This window comes from Dipteris shenzhenensis, chromosome 11 (assembly GCF_047967505.1).
Source record: "Dipteris shenzhenensis isolate YYH24624 ecotype China chromosome 11, Dip_SZ_1.0, whole genome shotgun sequence".
Lineage (NCBI taxonomy): Eukaryota > Viridiplantae > Streptophyta > Polypodiopsida > Gleicheniales > Dipteridaceae > Dipteris > Dipteris shenzhenensis.
Genome location: NC_141606.1, coordinates 5,937,715 through 5,957,410, shown reverse-complemented (window position 1 = coordinate 5,957,410; position 19,696 = coordinate 5,937,715). Strand labels below are relative to the sequence as shown.

Genomic DNA, 19,696 nt, shown 5'->3' with positions numbered 1-19,696 from the left:
CTATGTCAACACATCAATGCTCATGGATAATGGAGTGTGTTTTGGCATTGTATTGGAGTCCTCTATGTCAACACATCAATGCTCATGGATGATGGTGTCTTGAAGCGGTGCCTCATAGTGGAGTCTACACTTTAGCATTCCCTTACAAAACATGCCAATGAGGCATACCCTCTACTCAAGCGTGCCTGCATCGCGGGTCTCATAGTGAAGCTCGGTCCGGAGAAGATAACCCCAAGATAAGTGTATGATGAAACTATCTCAACAGATGACCCCGCAAATGTAAACTGCTCCTGACGCATGATGGCTCGAGATGTATTGAAGATCATGACCTTGGTTTTACCCGGGTTGACCTTCAAATCATGAGACTCACAAAAGGACTGTAGTGCGTCTAGGTGTCTCTGAAGCCCCTCTGCTGAGGGAGACAAGAGAGCCACGTCATCTACATAGAGCAAAATCTGGATCAACGTGCCTGCAAGAGAGCAACCTACATCCCCCTGTGTCTGCATCACTGTCTCAAGCTCGTCAATGTAGAGGCCAAACAAGGTAGGCGACAAAGGACACCCTTGTTTGACCCCGATGGTACTCATGATCTCGTCTGTCCACCCGGATCCTACCCGAACTCTGCCAGAAACTCTCTCGTAAAGTGCCATGACAGCCCAAATGATCTCCTGGTCATAACGCAAGTCCTGTAGGCACCGTATGAGGCGGGCTATCGGGACTGTGTCAAATGCCTTGCGAAAATCCACAAAGCAACAATAAACCCTCTGCTTCCGTGATCTCGCCTCCTTGATGATACATCTGAGCATCAGAATGTGGTCCATGGTTCCATGATCACGCCGGAATCCGGCCTGTCCTGCTGCTCTAAGTCCTCGACACTCTGCAAGTCTGCTAACCTCAGAGTCAAGTACCGATGCATAAATCTTGGACATGACATGTCCAATCATAATGGTCCTGTAGTTCTCCGGGCTCATGGGATCCCCTACCTTGTGGATGGGTGAGATAGTGTTAATGGTCCAAGTGTGTGGAAATCCCAAACAAACCGCTTCATTAGTGGGTGGAGCGGGTGGTGTGGGGAAAGGTGTGAATGGCAGCCTCGTGTAGTGAGCGGGTGACAAGGGCAGCACGATCCTCTAAAAGGGGTATGAAGTCAATATAAGCGAGAAGTATGTACAGACGGCCAGAGTAAGAAGGTGAGTGATCCCGATCAAAGCGTATATCGTGGTAGGTAGAGTAAGCCCTGAGTGGGGTGGAAGGTGCTGTGCGAAGGGAGGTGGAGATGCGAAAGAAAAGGTATGTGTGATCAGCCCCTGGGGGGAGAGGTGCTACAGTGAAGTCAGTAATGCGAGATGTGAAGACATGGGATCCCATGATGTAATCAACAACACTGGAGCCCCCCCGTGTGGAAAGCATGTGAAACCACCTGAAGCGGGCCATCTGTCAAGACCATTATAGATAATGAGATCATGTATTCTGCCCAGGTCTAATAGGGCCTGCCCATAGGATGAAAGTGGACCTCACCTGTCAGCCGAAACCCGTAGCATACCTACCTCCTCAAGGTCAACATCTGCCAGTAGAGTGGAATCATCTTTGAAATCAAGAAGTGGTACCTGACGGGTCCTTGTCCTCATGTTGAAGTCCCCCACTAGAAGGACTTCTCCACGGCTAGAAAAGTCAATGATGGACTGATACAGGGCAGCAAATGGGGATGTCTCATCATCACCTCGAATATCTCTGGCAAAGTGGAAGGTCTCCGGGGGGAAGTAGCAAACTGCGACAAACAGATCCTGGCTATCCATGTGTCGTATCCGGATCCAAAGAAATCTGGAATGTGTATCTCTCTGCTCTACTGAAATGATCCCCCGAAGTGTGGATTTGAAAAGGACTGCAACTCCACCTGAACCTCGAACTCCTCCTGTACCCCTCGTCTCATCTTTGTAGGCAGACTCCCATGTATATCCGCTGACTATTGGGAGAGGGCGCTCTGGACTCTAATGTGTCTCTGTATAGAAGACTATGTCGTGGCCTGTATAGGATTTCAAGAAGTTCCCTGGTTCTGACCATAAGGTATCATTACAGTTCCAAATGGTGCAGGACAGGGTCTCGGATATCTGAGTCTCATAGGCCCCGCTTCCCTATGTAGGGGAGGGGGCAGGTGTCCTACGGGGGCCTGTAAGAAGTCGTCCGTCTCGTACCACTACCCACTTCCCCTCCTTTCGGGCCTGATCCCGCTACTGCAGCAAAGAGCGCCTCTCCTCAACCTATAGAGGTGTGAGATCCTCATCCATAGAGATCGCTGGCTGATCTCGAAGGACTAACCTGCGTCGTAGAGCTGAAAGTCATGCCCGAGTGTCATGAAATCGTACGATCGGGGGTTGCTCTCGGTTGGGATCTCTCCCCACCCGCCATGCCCTCTCTATCCTGTGCTCAGCCACACCCAGGGTAGCAGTCACGAACGCAGTCGCATCTACCATCGGTATAGCCTCTGTGCGTGGGATCCCGCGTACTCTGATGTTGAGAGCCTTACTGGCTCTCTGCTGCCGCTCCATGAGGGTAGCCGAAATAGTGACCCTTGCGGGTTCTCGTTTGGCCACGTCAACCCATCTGGAAGTCTCCTCAATAGCAGATTACATGCTCGCAATCTATGCCTCGACCACCGGGGTACTCCCTGGGACAGTGTGTATGGCTGTGACCTCCTGTCGAAGCTGCATGATATCCTGTCTGAGTCTCTGAATAAGATCCGCTTGCTCCCGAATGGCCCTAGCCTGCTCCTGTATGATGCGGCTCTGCTCCTGGTTGAAGCAGACCTGCTCCCGTGCGAAGCGAGCCAGCTCCATCTCACGCTCACGAAAATTATGTATCTCCATGAGTAGGGTCTCACGGGCCTCTGGTGTGTCAGTCCACCCATGTCCATGCTGAAACTGTGGTGACTGTGGCATGAAAGAGTGGGACTGAGTCCGAAAACTGGACAGTGGCTGAGTGAGGAACGGAGATGACAGTGGAATGGGTGAGGCAGTCCCAACGGGGTGTGGGAGGATGGGCTGACTGAGAGGGAGAGGGGAGAGTGAAGCATAATGCGGCACAGTGTATAACACCTCGGAAGTAGGTGTCAAAAGCTGTGTGAGAGTTGTAACAGGAGAAGAGGGAAAGGGAACAACAACCGGCTCCATGGGCATGAGTATGTCATTGATCGTAGATGTAGATGGAGCTGAGACTGGGCCTGAAGCGGGGACTGAAGTCGAAGTAGAGATAGAGATAGAGGGAGCTGAGGTTGGAGCTGAAAACGAAACTGACACTGTAGCGGGAGTTGAGGTTGAGGTTGAGGTACAGATAGATGCTGAAGAAGCTGAGGCGGGTCCTAACTTTGCCTTGCTGTTTACCCCGAGTCCACTTCGGTTGTAACGTGTGTTCACATCCTCCAAATTCAGTTGTGTCGTTTGCTTTTTTTTTTTGTTGTTATTTTCGTCTTTCTTGGCTTTGTCCCCCATTCTCTTGGGGTGCGGGTGCAGATCGTAGTGTTAATGTTCAACCGGGAGCGAGAGCAGCAGTTCCCCCCCCATAATGGGAGGCACGTCCAGTGGGAGGTGGTGGAGAGGTAGTGCGGAAGCCTGAAGTGGAGAGGCAGCCAAGAGGTGAAGGAGGAGAGGCTAGTTTTTTTTTTTTCTCCCTTTACAGAAAAGAGACCCCAAAAAAAAAAAGCGAGGAGCGAAAGGGGGGGGTGCGGTTAGCTGCAGCAGCGCCCAAGCGGGGGGTAGGGGGGGGGGGGGGGTAGCGGAGGGCTGAGCAGGGGGGTAGCAGATCGGTTAGCTGCAGCGGGGGGGTAGTGGAGGTAGCGGTTAGCAGAGAGCAGGGGCTGAGAGCGGAGGGGGGGGGCTAGAGCTAGACCGGAGGGGGGGCTGAGCGGGGGGGAGGGTAGTGAAGGGCTGAGCGGGGGCTGAGCGGGGGGCTGAGAGCGGGAGGGCTGAGCGGGGGGCTGAGCGCGGGGGGCTGAGCAAGGTGAGACCGGGGGGGGGGGGGGTTCATTTAGAGATAATGATGAAAATAATTAATTCAATATATAAGCTGTCAGCAGTACGTGCAACAACATCATGAAAGACTCCGATAAAGAACATTTGCATGCTTCAAAAACAAAAATAGATATCATTGTCAAACCTCATCCAAGATAAACTCTCGAAAAAATTCACCCTGCCCAGAGAGTAGGAAGGATAGTGCAGCTCTGGTCCGGGCTTGCTCCTCCTGCCTATCTTGCTGGGTCAACCATGTAGTGCGAAAAACTCCTGTGCCTTCTGTCTTTATCAATCCAAGGGAGGCCATGTTTCCTTGCATCTCTTCGCCTCCTCCGCTCTTTGCAGCAGTAATGAATGTCTCAAAGGCCTCCATAACATCAATAAACCGCTCTACATCAAATACACCACTTTTTCCATAGATAGTGTATCTCAAAGCTTCTCTCAGCCGTGGAGAATTGTCTGTGAGAAGCCTCTGCAAAGGCAGCACCTATATTAATGTTAAAAGCTCCAAAACTTTCCAAAAAATATACACAACACGAAGGATCTGAGTTCGTTTAGTCAGTTTTCAACCTTAGGGTAAGCTTCAAAGGTGGCATGTAGATTAAAAAACAAACAATGTCAAGAAAACAGCATTTGGGTTACACTGTGGAATTTCACATTTCAAAGCAGTGTACGCATTGGTAAAAGGTAAAAGCACATCCAATCCAAACAACTTTCCAACATCAGCTACCTCATAGTCTAGTTTACAAGTACAGTAGTTGGAGAACAATATTGACGAACAAAAAAATCAAAACAAACATCACAATTGCTATAAAAATCTAGAGATAAGCTACATCCGTAAACTTCCAAAGCTGTTGGTTCTGGAGCAAATATATTGCTCATACACAGAAATGCCAAGCATGTTAATGTGAAGCAGTAAATATGCTGTAAATCGCATCCAAATCCTGGAAAGCCTTGAAACTCCAAGGGTCTCAAAACTCAGATAGCTCATGGCACATCTGTAGCACCCTTCTCAAACCTTTGCACTTTACTTCTATGCAAGTTCTGCTTGCCTTGGAAAAAATTAATACAGTAACATAAAAAGCAGAACTCTGAGAGACAGAGAGCGCATTATGAAAAGTAACTCTTTCTTGATAGTGTACTGAAAATGCATGAATTTCTTGCAGTGTATCGAGCATCGGAACAGAATCAAGAACATCTACTGTCACTGTCGTTTGGCACTAGTGTGCTGACCTGTCTATCCTCACCCAGCCACCCGTACAGCCTGCTGCTGTACAGCCCCCATCTGTACCTTCATCCTCCTTTCCTATAGCCTGCTGCCTGCCCCGTCCATAGCTTCATTTCTCGCCCAGTCACCCTGATCCATCTGTACAGTCACCACAGCCATACTGCTGTATGGCTAACCATAGGGCATTCCAATGCTTACACACACTGTCTAGCCCTGCTGTACCACCCTTTGGAAAGCATATGTGGACTCTATGTCACCACAATGTAAATATCCTAAGTCAAAGTACAGTTGACCATTTATTTGATCATAATTAAAGAGTTTTTCCATCTGGGTTAATTATGGTCAAAAGAGTTTTTCTATTAGTCAAAGAATTGACTACAGTCACAGATACTTGACTTCGGTCAAGTAAGCCTGATCTCGGTCAGGAAGATTTGGTTTATACCAAGAAGGTTAAATGCGGTTAACCAAGATATGCCAACTTCGGTTGGAGAGTTGTGCCAACTACGGTTGGAGAGACTTGACTATAATTAAGGCGCCTCGACCCTTGGTCAAAGCCCCTTAATTATGATCAAGAGCGTTGACTTCGGTCAACCAGAGAATAAATATATTTTTCTATATTTGTTATGTATGCACATGTGTTCAGTGGGGACGCCCACCGTGACTAGAATTAGTCCACAATGTGTTATTTGCATGCAAAGCACTAACAATTAATGGGTACCATGGTGGTGCGCTTAAATTAATTGTTGCAGGTACTAGGAAGAGTTATTTTCCTAAGCGCAATGGAACCTAACAAGAGTCTAGGAGGCGGTTCGCGTGACCAAGTGCTTCGAAGACTCCAGAGTTGCCCTTAGTGGCATGTAATTAAAAAAGTAATGTAGAAATTGACAAGTGGCTTGTTGCCAAGAAGGAGAGCCTGAGAGCTCATGTAATTTCAATTCACGTTTTGAATTTGTATGCTCAGCTCTACGCTGAACTATTGTACTCACTTTCTCTCAAGAAATAAAATACCTTCGGGGGGGTCCAGCCCGACATGTTGTCCTGGGCCCTAGCTGTGTATAGAGAGAGGGAGAGAGAGGGAGAAAGAGAGCGCTTATGAGAGTGTTTTTGCAGTAAATTATGAGCGTGAGATTTAACTGGTATTAGAGCCTGGTCTCATAGTTTTCCCAAATTGTGATGATCCAAGTGCAAGAGAGTTTCTCAAGATGATAAGTGACGCTTTAGAGAGTAGCGTGATTTTGATCATTGGTTAGTTGAAGAGCCCTGCAGGCGAAGAACCGATATGCAGTTTTGCACCCAACGTATTAGCAATGAGCAGCTACCTTGCTGAAGGAGGACGTGTGTCATATTAGTAAGCTATTGCGTGGAGAGGGCAAGCAAGGAAAAGTAAGGCACAGGTGTTTGTCTATCTCGAGGCGCTAATTGGGCATCGTGATTACTGCAAATGCTGTGCATATCACAAGCATTTGGGCTGTGCGCACTGATCGGGATTATGCTACTGGAAGCCTCTTGCAAGTACCGGCAATTATCACGTAGAGAGAGACGCCCTCACGTGTAGTGACTTTTTCACTGCCTCCGCCAGCGGTATCCGAAGATGACTACAGATCTGCGCCTCGCTTAGCGCCAATCGCATTAACCATTTTCAAAGTCCCGTGTAAAAATCTGTAGATGAATGGCGCAGACACCGACGGGCGCTGATGGACAAATTGAGGCGCCCAAATGGGTGCGATGCGCGACGCCGTAGGGAAAAATCTGTCGCCCATTTTCAGCCCAAGGATTAACCTTAGGGTGATGTGGCAGTGACAAGCGTTGACATGGCAAGCATGTGCAGTGATGACATGGCGACACATGTGGCAACCAACTCAGCAGATGACGTGGCAAGACACGTGACAATATCATGTGGCAGACCAGTCGTTAACTCTGGTTAGTTAACCCTGGTCAAAGGTTCAATTAGTTGGCCTAACCAAGTCAGACTGGTTAGATAAACCAGGTTTGACCAACTAACCTTGGCTGTAGTTAACCAAACCATAGCTGGTTAACTAGACTACACTGGGTTGAGTTCAGTTGGGAGCCAACCAAACCAAACTAGAGCTAGTCTCGTGAGTGTAACCAGCCGGCATCCAAATACTGTCCCAAAAAAAAAAAACAAACAAACAGTTGCAGAGACAGTTCTGGCCATCAATTTTCACCTACCTGTCAGACTTTTTCCTGTCAGGAAAACAGCAGAAAAGCAGAGAAATCAGAGATTTGCACAAGTAAAGAAATGCGTGCCTTCGTGCTCAGAAAAGGAAATCAGATGCATACTCAGTGCTTTTTGCAGCAGCCAAAAAAGGCTGGACAATATAGTTGTTGATGCCTTGGCAACTTTGTGGGTATATGCCAGGAAAACAGCAGAAAAGCAGAGAAATCAGAGATTTGCACAAGTAAAGAAATGCGTGCCTTCGTGCTCAGAAAAGGAAATCAGATGCATACTCAGTGCTTTTTGCAGCAGCCAAAAAAGGCTGGACAATATAGTTGTTGATGCCTTGGCAACTTTGTGGGTATATGCCTTGAGTTGACAGCCCCGTACTGGCATAGATTGTGAATGCAAGACACCTCTTGTGGAGGTAATTTTTCTCTTTGAAAAGCAAAGGTTGCGCGCATCAATTGCATACACAGTGTGTGTGAGAAATTTGCATATCTCAGACTAGTTGTAAGAGAATGGCTCAATCACCTATCCAGTGGGATTCACAAGATAGGGATGCACATCCAAGACAGAGAAGTGTGTAACAAAATCAGCAAGAATTTGAGCAGATGGTACGCACTCGTATGCAGGAGATGGAAAATCTCGGAAGGGATCCAAGAGCTCAGCATTTGTTTCAAGCAGAAACTATGCCTAATGCAGCTTATGATGTGCCAATGCCAGAGGCACACTCTCGTGTACAGCCACAGAGAGAGAGAGATCTCATAGGGGACAGTCTCATAGCAGGAAGAGATCAATCTCCCAGTCCTTCACCGTCTACCTCGAGCTCGACTTCTGTATCTTCTTCTGAAATGAATGATGCAGACAAAGATAAATTTCAGTTTCTTGTAAACTTTAAAGATTGCTTTTCCAATGCTTTGCCAAGGGAGTTACCCCCAGAGAGACTAGAGGATCATCAGATAGAGTAAATGCCTGGTAGTGAGCCACCAAATAGACCACCTTATACAGTCAGTGCGACTCAGAGAGAGGAGATTATGGCTCAGGTGCAGGACTTGCTCTCCAAAGGGTTGATACAGCCCAGTTCATCTCCTCTTCGCTCACCAGTACTTTTAGTACAGAAGAAAGATGGTTATTTTCGAATGTGCATTGATTATCGTGCATTGAATAAGATGACCATCAAAAATAGATTTCCGATACCAGCATAGATGATGTGCTTGATCAGCTCAGAGGAGCAACAGTTTTCAGTAGGATAGACTTGAAGAGTGGCTATCATCAAGTTAGAATACAACCACAAGATGTGCATAAGACAGCTTTTTGCACTACATTCGGGTTGTATGAATACTTAGTGATGCCTTTTGGGTTGACGAATGCTCCAGCCACATTCAATAGAATGATGGATCGCATCTTCCGAAAGTACAGGCATTTCACGGGTACTTTCTTTGATGGTATCCTAGTATTTTCAAAGACAGAAGAAGAGCACACGGAACATCTTGCTTTGGTATTTCAAGACCTTCGAAATCATCAGCTTTTTGCCAATAGCAAGAAAAGTGAATTCTTTTTGGAAGAGATCCATTATCTGGAGCATATAACATCCAAGAATGGGATACAGATGGATCCTGCAAAGATCCAAGCCATCCAAGAATGGCCTGAGCTGAAAATTGTGCATGAAGTCCGTAGTTTTTTGGGACTTTGCTCCTACTATAGGAGATTCCTTGCTAAAGTGAATTCTTTTTGGAAGAGATCCATTATCTGGGCCATATAACATCCAAGAATGGGATACAGATGGATCCTGCAAAGATCCAAGCCATCCAAGAATGGCCTGAGCTGAAAATTGTGCATGAAGTCCGTAGTTTTTTAGGACTTTGCTCCTACTATAGGAGATTCATCAAGCATTTTGCTGATATCACAGCTCCACTGCATGACCTTACTAAGAAAAATGCAGCCTTCACATGGGGAATGTCACAGAAGAAAGCATTCAATACACTCAAGGAGAAGTTGACTACAGAGCCTATTCTTGTAGTCCCGGATCTGTATCAATCTTTTGATGTTGATTGCGATGCCTGTGGGGAGTGTGTTGGAGCTGCATTACATCAGAATGGACATGTAGTAGCATACGAGAGCCGAAGGTTGCGTGATGCTGAAAGATATCTGGGAATCTATGAAAAAGAATTGTTGGTTGTAGTTCATGCTGTGAACACATGGAAGCATTATCTTTTGGGTGCAGATTTTACTGTTAAAATAGATCACCAAAGTCTGAGATATTTTCTAACTCAGACAAAACTTTCCGAGAAGCATATGAAATGGGCAAATATGCTGTCAATGTATCATTTTCAGATTGTCCATACTCCAGGAATTCGGAATAGAGTGGCAGATGCCTTGTCCCGAAGACCCCAGGTCAACAATGTGACTATTGCTTATCATCAGGACCTGGAAGGCATGAGGGAGCAATATGCTAATGATGCAGATTTTGGTGACATTTTACAGCAAATGCAAGAGGGGTAGTGCACCAGTCACTTTTCCCTGAAAGATGGGTATTTAATGAAAGATGACTGCCTATGCATAACCTAGGAGATGAGGAAAAAGATTTTGGAGGAATGCCATGCACCTCCCTATGGTGGACATAGAGGAATTACAGCAACAACTCTAGCACTAGAGAGGTATTTCTTTTAGCCAGGGATGCGGAAAGATATACATCAATTTGCTACTGAATGCCTTACGTGTCAGAAAGTGAAGTATGACAGACAAAAGGCAATTGGCCTACTTATGCCCCTTCCCGTGCCTCAGGGACCATGGGAAAGTATTACAATGGACTTCATTTTTTATTTGCCAAGGTCAAAGTCAGGGAATGATGGGATTTGGACTATCATTGATAGATTCAGCAAGCAAGCTCATTTCATTCTGGTTCGTAAAACCATAAAGGCAGATCATATGGCTAAGCTTTTCATGGCACAGATCTTTAAGCATCATGGTATGCCTAAATCCATTGTCAGTGATCGAGATCCCATAATGACCAGTCTATTCTGGAGAGCTTTATTTGATAACATGGGGACAAATCTGAATTTTTCTTCTTCTTTCCATCCCCAGACAGATGGTCAAAGTGAAGTAGCAAATTCTACAGCATTGGATATGATGAAATGCTACGTGGGTGACCAAGGTTCAGACTGAGAAAAGTACCTACCATTGGTAGAGTTTGCTTACAATAATACAGTACACAGCTCTACAAGGAAAGCCCCCTTTGAGGTCATCTATGGGAAGGTGATTCTGCCACCTATCCTGAGGACCAAGGATGAAATATTTGCAATTGATCAGTTTGTGAGAGACCTCCAGACAGCTTACAGCCAAGTCCGGACAGCAATTGAAAGGTCTCAAGAGAGGCATAAAAGAGCTGCAGATAAGCATAGGAGACAGTTAGATCTCAAGGAAGGGGATTGGGTACTTTTAAAGTTTGAGAAAGCTAGGCTCCGCAAGTTCAAAGGCAAACAGAAAGTGTATGCAAAGTTATCTCCTAGGTACTATGGCCCTTTCAGGGTTACAGAAAGAATAAATGAGGTTGCATACAGGTTAGCATTGCAAAAGCATTGGAGGATTCACAATGCATTCCATGTGAGTCTTCTAAAGAAATTTCAGGGGCTAGAGCCTACAGAAGCAATATCAGAGGATCCACCAGATGTGAACGAGCTGGAGGAGGTCCTTCAGCCAGAGCAGATCGTGTACCATACCGTACGCAAAGGTACCTTGTAAGATTCAAGAATTATACGGCATTGGATGCCAAGTGGATGGATGAAGACATGTTGTCCGATCATCCACAGCTTTTGGATGTTTACAAGGAAGCTTTTCAGATGAGGTCAACTGAATAGAAGCCGAGGGGATGTTACCACAATGTAAATATCCTAAGTCAAAGTACAGTTGACCATTTATTTGATCATAATTAAAGAGTTATTCGATCTGGGTTAATTATGGTCAAAAGAGTTTTTCTATTGGTCAAAGAATTGACTACGGTCACAGATACTTGACTTCGGTCAAGTAAGCCTCATCTCGATCAAGAAGACTTGGTTTATACCAAGAAGGTTAACTGCGGTTAACCAAGATGTACCAACTTTCGTTGGAGAGTTTTGCGAACTGCGGTTGGAGAGACTTGACTATAATTAAGGCGCCTCAACCCTTGGTCAAAGCCCCTTAATTATGATCAAGAGCGTTGACTTCGGTCAACCAAAGAAAAAATATATTTTTCTATATTTGTTATGTATGCACATGTGTTCAGTGGGGACACCCACCGTGACTAGAATTAGTCCACAATGTGTTATTTGCATGCAAAGTGCTAACAATTAATAGGTACCATGGTGGTGCACTTTAATTAATTGTTGCAAGTAGTAGGAAGAGTTATTTTCCTAAGCGCAATGGAGCCTAACAAGAGTCTAGGAGGCGGTTCGCATGACCAAGTGCTTCGAAGACTCCAGAGTTGCCCTTAGTGGCATGTAATTAGGAAAGTAATGTAGAAATTGACAAGTGGCTTGTTGTCAAGAAGAAGAGCCTGAGAGCTCATGTAATTTCAATTCACGTTTTGAATTTGAACTATTGTACTCACTTTCTCTCAAGAAATAAAATACCTTCGGGGGGGTCCAGCCCGACATGTTGTCCTGGGCCCTAGCTGTTTATAGAGAGAGGGAGAGAGGGAGAAAGAGAGTGCTTATGAGAGTGTTTTGCAGTTAATTATGAGCGTGAGATTTCACTCTAGGATGTTCCCAGTCCATCCATAACTGCTTTAGAGGACATACCCCCATTGCAAGGGCCTTTTGGGCCAGAGACCTCACGAAAGATGAGTGGACGGGCTTTGAGAGACTATTGGTAATGATGTTATCTCACATGATCCAGGGGGAAGAGGGGAAGATGATATCATTCTAGCATAGTTTGCAGCGAGCACCCTATAGGCTGATAAATCATTCACCTAGACACAGTCAAACAGTTCGTTGCGACAGGTTCAAGTCAATAGAGATTGCCATGGAGAGCCCTTTCGTCCTCTATGCAGCTAAAAGCCAAGGGAGATGAGAGGTGCTCGTATGCACGAGTATCCAGATGTTCCGATTGCAGGGCATGCCTCTTGACCACCTACCACCATACCAGTCCTCACTAGATGCCCCATTCATGCGGTTGACATAGTGGGAGATCCATCAGATCATTTGCAAGTGATAACCTACGGAAGGTTTACATCCTAGCACCCACATACGACCAAGATGGCCTTCTATAGAGAGCATTTCCTTCATCTGGATGATGAAGGTTTTATCTAAGCACCGGAATACTTACAGATCCACCTCTCTCATGCAGTATGGATCATCATGGGCCAGCTTAGGACATCATCTCACAGACTCTAGATCGAGGCAGGGCGCAAGATTGCGGCCACACAACATCATAGAAATCTGAGCATATGCACACTATGCAACACACAGGAGATGGAGACCGAGGAGCATGCCTACATGTGATGCTTGCAATACTATGATATCTAAGGGAGGTACCATTGATGATTGCCTTTTCACCCGGGACTTTATCAACATGGTGGACTCATTGACTATATAGATCAGCGGTGTGATGTACTCTTTGTACCTAAGTTCACTCAACTTAGGTCTAGGCTCATGATACATACCATGCCACACAACCCCAAACAACAGGAGATGACAGACTTCTTCACAAGAGAAGAAGAGACCGGAGGATGCCACAACCACGACCTCGACTTTGGAACATGTCAGATTAGCAAGACGTTTGCTATGGGTCCCCGCGAGCCCTCTATCCATCTGGGTATCGTCATAGCAGCCTCTTGACGTCAGGCAACATCATGTAGCCCTAGAGTACGCCCTTCAAAGAGGAGTCGGCTGTGCTAGTTATTTGATCATAATTAAAGAGTTTTCTATTTATTTTAATTATGGTCAAAGAGTTCTTTTAAATGGTCCAAGCATTGACTTCGGTCAAAGATACTTGACTTCGGTCAAGGAGACTTGGTTAGGCCAAGAGGGTTCACTTTAGTCAACCAAGACATTCCAACTACGGTTGGAAAGGTTTCGTTATAATTAAGGTGCCTTGACTTTAGTCAAAGCACCTTAGTTATAGTCAAAGAGGGTTGACCTCAATCAATCAAAGAATTATTGATTTTGTGTACGCATTGGTTTGCTTGGTGGGGAAGCCCATAGAGACTAGGAATTAGTCTAGAGATTTATTTTGCATGCAAAAGCTAACGGTTAATGGGTGCCATTTGTTGCAAGTACCAAGAGGGTTAAAGTGGCCTTTTCTTAAGGACTAGTAATTTGTTGCAAGTACCAAGACTAGTAATTTGTTGCAAGTACCAAGAGGGGTTAAAGTGGCCTTTTCTTAAGGACTAAGGCTGCTTACCAAGAGAGGTCTACATCAACTACATCAACAAGAAGTGACCCAAAGCTTAGAAGCCTCCACAATTGCCAATCCATTTGGCATGTAATTTATGATGGCTAGAAAGATGCCGCAAGAAAGAGGATCTCATTCCCCATTGTATTCTGATTTTTCACATTGGAAAAGCAGCTTGTGAGGTGCACAAAAAGAGTTGTACTTTGTAGCTCTATTTTTCGGTGAAATAAAGACCTTTCGGGGGGGGAGCCTTTTAGTTCTGGGCCCTAGTCTGTGTGCGAGAGAGAGAGAGAAAGAGAGAGAGAGATTTCTAAGTTTGTATTCAAAGAGATTCGTTTGCTTAAGTCTGAGGCTGGCTACATTCTATTAGGAAGAATTGGACGACACTCTTGTAAATTGCGCCTGGAATTCATTGTAGGCCTCTATGTTAATTATCCTTGTTGGATGTGAAGTTCACCTGAGTTGTTTCCACTATTTCAAATGATAATTATACAGATTGTCTAAGTGTTGGTCTTGAGTTAGCATTTGCTCATTACTCCCAGCCATGAGTCAAGACCATGTGGCCACATAGTTATACAACCTGGATAGAAGATCATGTATGTGTGTGTGTGTGTGTGCGTGTGTGTGTGTGTAAGCAAGATGTTGCTCCATCATCACCCGCCATGAGCCCATCCAACTGCCGGTCAACCGGGAACGTGGGCAACACTGGAATTCTAGTCTTGTTCTCTAACATCTCAAACAAAGTCGCCATGTCGGAGTGAGAGACGATGAACTGAAAGAGAAGGTGGATGGGATAGAAGAAAACTGAAGGTTGAAGAAAGGAGAGGGCTGGAGAAGAGAATATAGGGGCTAGCAGCCCAATGTACCTTCACACCTCACTATCCGTCCCTCGGTAACAATTCCTCTCTGATCTGAAAACACTCTTCAAAGTCACCCCTTTGCTGGTCACCCGAACAGTCCACTCCTCGCACATGCTCCTCAAAGACACCTCTGAACAGCACCCTAATCCTCCTCTCTGTGTGTTCGCTCAACGCTCCCTTCGCTCCTCGGGTCTCAAGCCAACCGTGGCTCTGATACCATGCGAGAAGTGCAGCGGAAATGAACAGAAGAGAGAGAAAGAGCATGCCTCACACACACCACACTGAGAAGAAGAGAAAGGCACAAGAGAGCTGCAAGAGATCCCTGTAGAAAACCCACTACAACTGGGGGAAAACCTTGGAACAAACAGGCTGCTTGAGAGCTCAACCGGACAGCTCAACAACCATGACAAACGGAGGCACAAAGAGTGGATGAACTGCTCCACACCTATGCCCTAAGACTGCTCACCAAGGCAGACTGTGCTGCTCCACAAGGCAGTGCTATGCTGCTCCTCCAGGTGGTACTCAACAAGTGGAATAGGGGGCCTATATATAGGCAGCCCCTCCTGCCTAGTCGGCTATGCAGCATGAGGGCCGACCCCTAGTAGTAGGGCCAACCAGCCTAGGTGGTCCAACCCACCACTAGGGCTGCACATGGCCCTATAAAGATGGCACACACACCCCCAAAATGGGGGCTGTATCCAGCCAACGTGGCCGACCTTCAGGTCGGCCCACCCTCTTCCCTCCAGCCCCCGCCTGAGGTGCCTATCAAGGGAACATCCATGGCAGCCCCTCAGGGCAGATCTGGCCACACTCCTCCACACCCCTCCTGGGAACCTCCATGGCCACCGTGGCACTGCATGGGCCCACAAGAGGCAATGGATAGCAACAACAACCTACTCTCACAGGGGCGGGCACACCCACAACAAGCCCTCTCTCTCTACGCTACCCTCACTCACTGGGCAGGCACACCCACACACAAGGCCCTGTCTCTCTAGGTGACACATCAAGAGATGTTGACCTCTGACAACTCCATTACGCATAGGAGGTACTAGCTACTATCACATTCCCACTGACGTCATCAGCGCCCAATAGTGGGTGTAGATCATAGTATAAGCATATGCTTCCACGCACCCACACATACTTGAGCATCCATTTATACAAAGTCTTCGTACTGAGTTTCTGTTGGCACTCCGGAGGTGAAGGGCAAACTCAGCCATGACAAAGGCTAGCACTAAAGGAGAAGGCTCATCAAAAAGTAGTCCAAAATCTCATCACTTCAAGCTTACTTTCAACCTTATGACAGCCACTCACGAGGTGCCACTCTCTATACCTTCAGAGTTTATGGTGGTATCAATGAAGTAGTAAAATGCCACCCTAAATGTTCTACCCCTGACCTTGTATGGACTCGGGAGCATTATACAAATTGAATAATAGGTATAAATCTACATTGGAAATCTACATTGGAGACCACAACTCCATGAACAATTCTAATTCTGCTCCATCTTTAACATCAAATCTTCCTGCAACTGAAAGTGATTTCTGGTATGCCTTACTGAAAAAATCATTATGCTTTCCAACTACAAACAACATACTGTGAGGCATTTACCCTTCTCCCTCCCTCCCACCCCCTTCCCCCCCAAAACAGACGTGCGCGCGCACACAAAAGACAAACAACAACAGAACACCCTCCAGCCATAAAAAAGAAGGCACAAGCATATACAAAGTATTTTACCACAAACATTCACTGAATCCTTTGAGGTTGACGATTGTACCTGGGCTATGTACGGATATGCCTCATCAACAATTGCAAAGTCAGGATTCCCCACCAAGGCAATGCCCTCCAAAACACCAATTGCACGTATAATCAATGCAAAATATGGTGGGATTCGGAAGGGATAATCAAAAGTAATCTGTGCAAGATCTGCTGCAAGCTCTTGAAAGTTTATATTTTTGGCACCTCCACCTTCAAGTGCTTGATCAAAAACCTTTGCTAGGACTGGCATAATTGGATCGAGGTTTACTCCTTCTGGGATAAAATCCAGCATCACAAAATCCTTGACGATTGCATCATAATCTCTATGAATGAGGTGAGAGATGGCATCAATCATCCCATACTTTTGATTATCCGTGATTTGAGTCATGAGGCCTGTACGTTGTAACCAATCGAGTTTTAACTACATAAACTGCAGGACCGTATAATATCAGTAACAATACTTCAGACTGATGAAGTTAGAAAGTTAAACCAGACTACCATACAAGAGGAGGTAGTCCTTCAGCAAAACAATGGACATGATATTTGAAAAAAACTTTTCTAAATGCTCATATGCTTCCACAAAGAATGAGGGAGAATCCTAAATCCGCGAATTCCAAAAGCAATCACCTACTTGGACTAGACCCATACCAAAATCAAGTATAGCCAGCTTTCCATCGGGTGTGCGGATGAGATTTCCAGGATGTGGATCAGCATGGAAAAGTCCTGTGTCCAGCAACTATAAAGACAGCATGCATAGTTACAAGGCATATTCTACAACCTTAATAGGATCCAAATGCTGCATCAAAAAAATTATTGGCTTCTCTTAGTGTTATGTGTAGATAAGGCTGTCAGACAGAATGTTTCGCGACATCCTGACTAGTCACGTATAGAGAAATTATTTGACAAACTTGCCATTGCAAGAAGCCCCTTTGCAAAAACCAAATCATGCCATACTACGGTACTGAGAAAACAAGCACCTGTTTAAGGTAACAAATCACCCCAACGTTCACAAGATCTCCAACATCAGCAGCAGTGCTCTGTGATAGTTTCTCTCCATCAATCCATTGTGTAGTTATGACGCGCCTTGAAGTGTACTTAGAATATGTCTTTGGAACAACCACCTGAAGTAAAAGTACATTGCTTAGAAGACGATTCAAATCCAGGATCTTTAAGATTAACTCAATATATATAACATGAGCATAGAAATTCGCTTGCTTCAAACTGCAAGGACAACATTGAAAGTCAAGTTCATTAAAGGCACCCTTTCTAGACAATAATTAGGCACATCAATCTTTTCTTAAGAGAATCAACTCATTAATCTTATGCTTCGTCATGCGGTATTCAAACTTCCTCATGTACCTGTCATGCTCATAAAGAAAATACGAAAATGATGTCCCACGATCTATTACGACTTGATTACCTGTATCAGCCTAGCACGGGGAAGGTTATTGTCAGCAGAGATGATGCTTTTGTTGTGCATGCAGCTTTGCCTTGGCTGGACTGTAAAAAATAGCCTTCTATAAATGCCTCTAATGTGTTTGATTCATTCATGCCCCTCTTTCAATCTAATATAGATTCAAATCAGCTCTTACAGGGTTCAAATCACCCAGCTTCTAGCAGTTCTCAGTCTCCTCCTAATGCCCATGTTCATCCTAATTTGCCTCAGCTTGATGATCATGCTATTGAACAAGCAATTGCAGAGGAAAGGGCTGTCATGAGACAATAGAAAATAGTCCCCAATTGGCTATACTCTTAAAGACAGCAAGCAGGCTGAGCCCTTGGCTAAGGTGCACAGACTGAGATGCATGGCAAATTTTTTGGGATGTTGCTTTGATTGCTACATCGTCCAATGAGGAACCTTTATGCCATAAGGATGCTTTTGACAACAGAGAGTGGATGGATGCTATGAAAGCTGAATTGGATTTCATTCACTAGAATGACACATGGGAGTTGTGTGACTTTGCCTCTTGGCAAGTGTGCAACCGGTACTAAAGTGTGCAACCGGTACTAAGTGGGTCTATAAGTTGAAGCGGAAAGCCCAATGGCAGCGGAGACTGTTGCCAAGCCTGTCTTGTTGCCAAGGGCTATGCTCAGCAACCAGGCATTGACTTTGAGGAAGCCTTTGCTCCTAGATCATGCATGACTACCATTCGGTTGCTATTGCATCACACAGGCATTGGGAGGTTCATCAACTGTGCATTAAGACTAATTTTCTTTATGGTGATTTGCTTGAGGAAGTCTATGTCAGCCAACCTCCTGTGGCTTCTTTTTTTTGCAAAAAAACCTCCAGTGGCTTTGAGGTTGAGGGGTCTGAAAATAAGGTATGCCAGCTATGCAAGACCCTTTCTCATTTGAAGCAGGCACCCCAGGTATGGTATGCCAAAATACTTGCACATTTGATATGCCTTGGTTTTCAGAAGAGCCCCATAGGAGCAACTTTTAATATCTGGAGGGGTGGAGCAGATTTGCTCATATTAGTTGTTTATGTGGATGACGTGCTTAGCACTGGGCCAGATACTCAGCAAAATGCAGCCTTCAAGGCTGAGTTGCAGAAACCTTTTGCAATGTCAGATATAGGCCAGTTGCATTACTATCTTGGCATCCAGTTTGTAGACTTAAGTACAGATTCATTTAAAGGGGATATAAACAGCAAGATTGTGGGAGAACGTTAGATGCTAAATACCTTGGCATATGCATGGACAGACCATCCCACCAAGTAACCCCTTGTTTGAGATATTTTGGTGAAATTTTAGCAGCTTGCTGATTTGTCTTTACGTAGAACTCCTTGGGCTTCATGTGCAAAATTTACTGGTTACATGTCAGCTTACTCTGGCAATAATCATGTCCCATCCATGCAATTTTGTCATATCAGTGATGGCTAATATAGTGGCAAGACTATAACAATTGGCATCTGATAGTGACCTTGTCATAAACATGCTTTCTGCTTGCGATTTATACTTGAATTTGAAATTAGTGCAGCATGTATTTCTTAAGGTCCTTCAGATTCATTGAATATCTCTGTTGGTACCACAAGCATTATCAATAGCCCTTACTTTGTAAGCTGTAGCCATAAAATATGCACTAAACTGTCCTACAACTTGTGTCCAGCTAAGAGGGAACATCACCCCAAATACCCGCATTTGTAAAATCACAGGCTTCCAGCCCATCCATGCTTCATAGGGATGATTGTCTTCAATGCCCGTGTGGGTGCTCTATGAGCACATAGTTGGCACACATAGTTGCATCCAACCAAGACTTGTTGGGCAAATACTTAACTTAAGCATACACCTGGCCATTTCCATC

The 19,696-nt window shown here is 45.4% G+C and overlaps 1 protein-coding gene across 1 annotated transcript in view; it reads right to left on the bottom strand.

Moving 5' to 3' along the window:
• Positions 1-19,696, bottom strand: part of LOC147896538 (Protein kinase superfamily protein) — a 40,541-nt gene that overhangs the window by 8,107 nt on the left and 12,738 nt on the right. Inside the window, exons 9-12 of the mRNA XM_087381454.1 lie at positions 17,371-17,514; positions 17,042-17,129; positions 16,413-16,786; positions 4,150-4,476 (exon numbers count right to left, since the gene is read on the bottom strand). Coding sequence (XP_087237580.1) covers positions 4,150-4,476; positions 16,413-16,786; positions 17,042-17,129; positions 17,371-17,514 — 933 coding nt within the window. The remainder of the gene's footprint in view (positions 1-4,149; positions 4,477-16,412; positions 16,787-17,041; positions 17,130-17,370; positions 17,515-19,696) is intronic.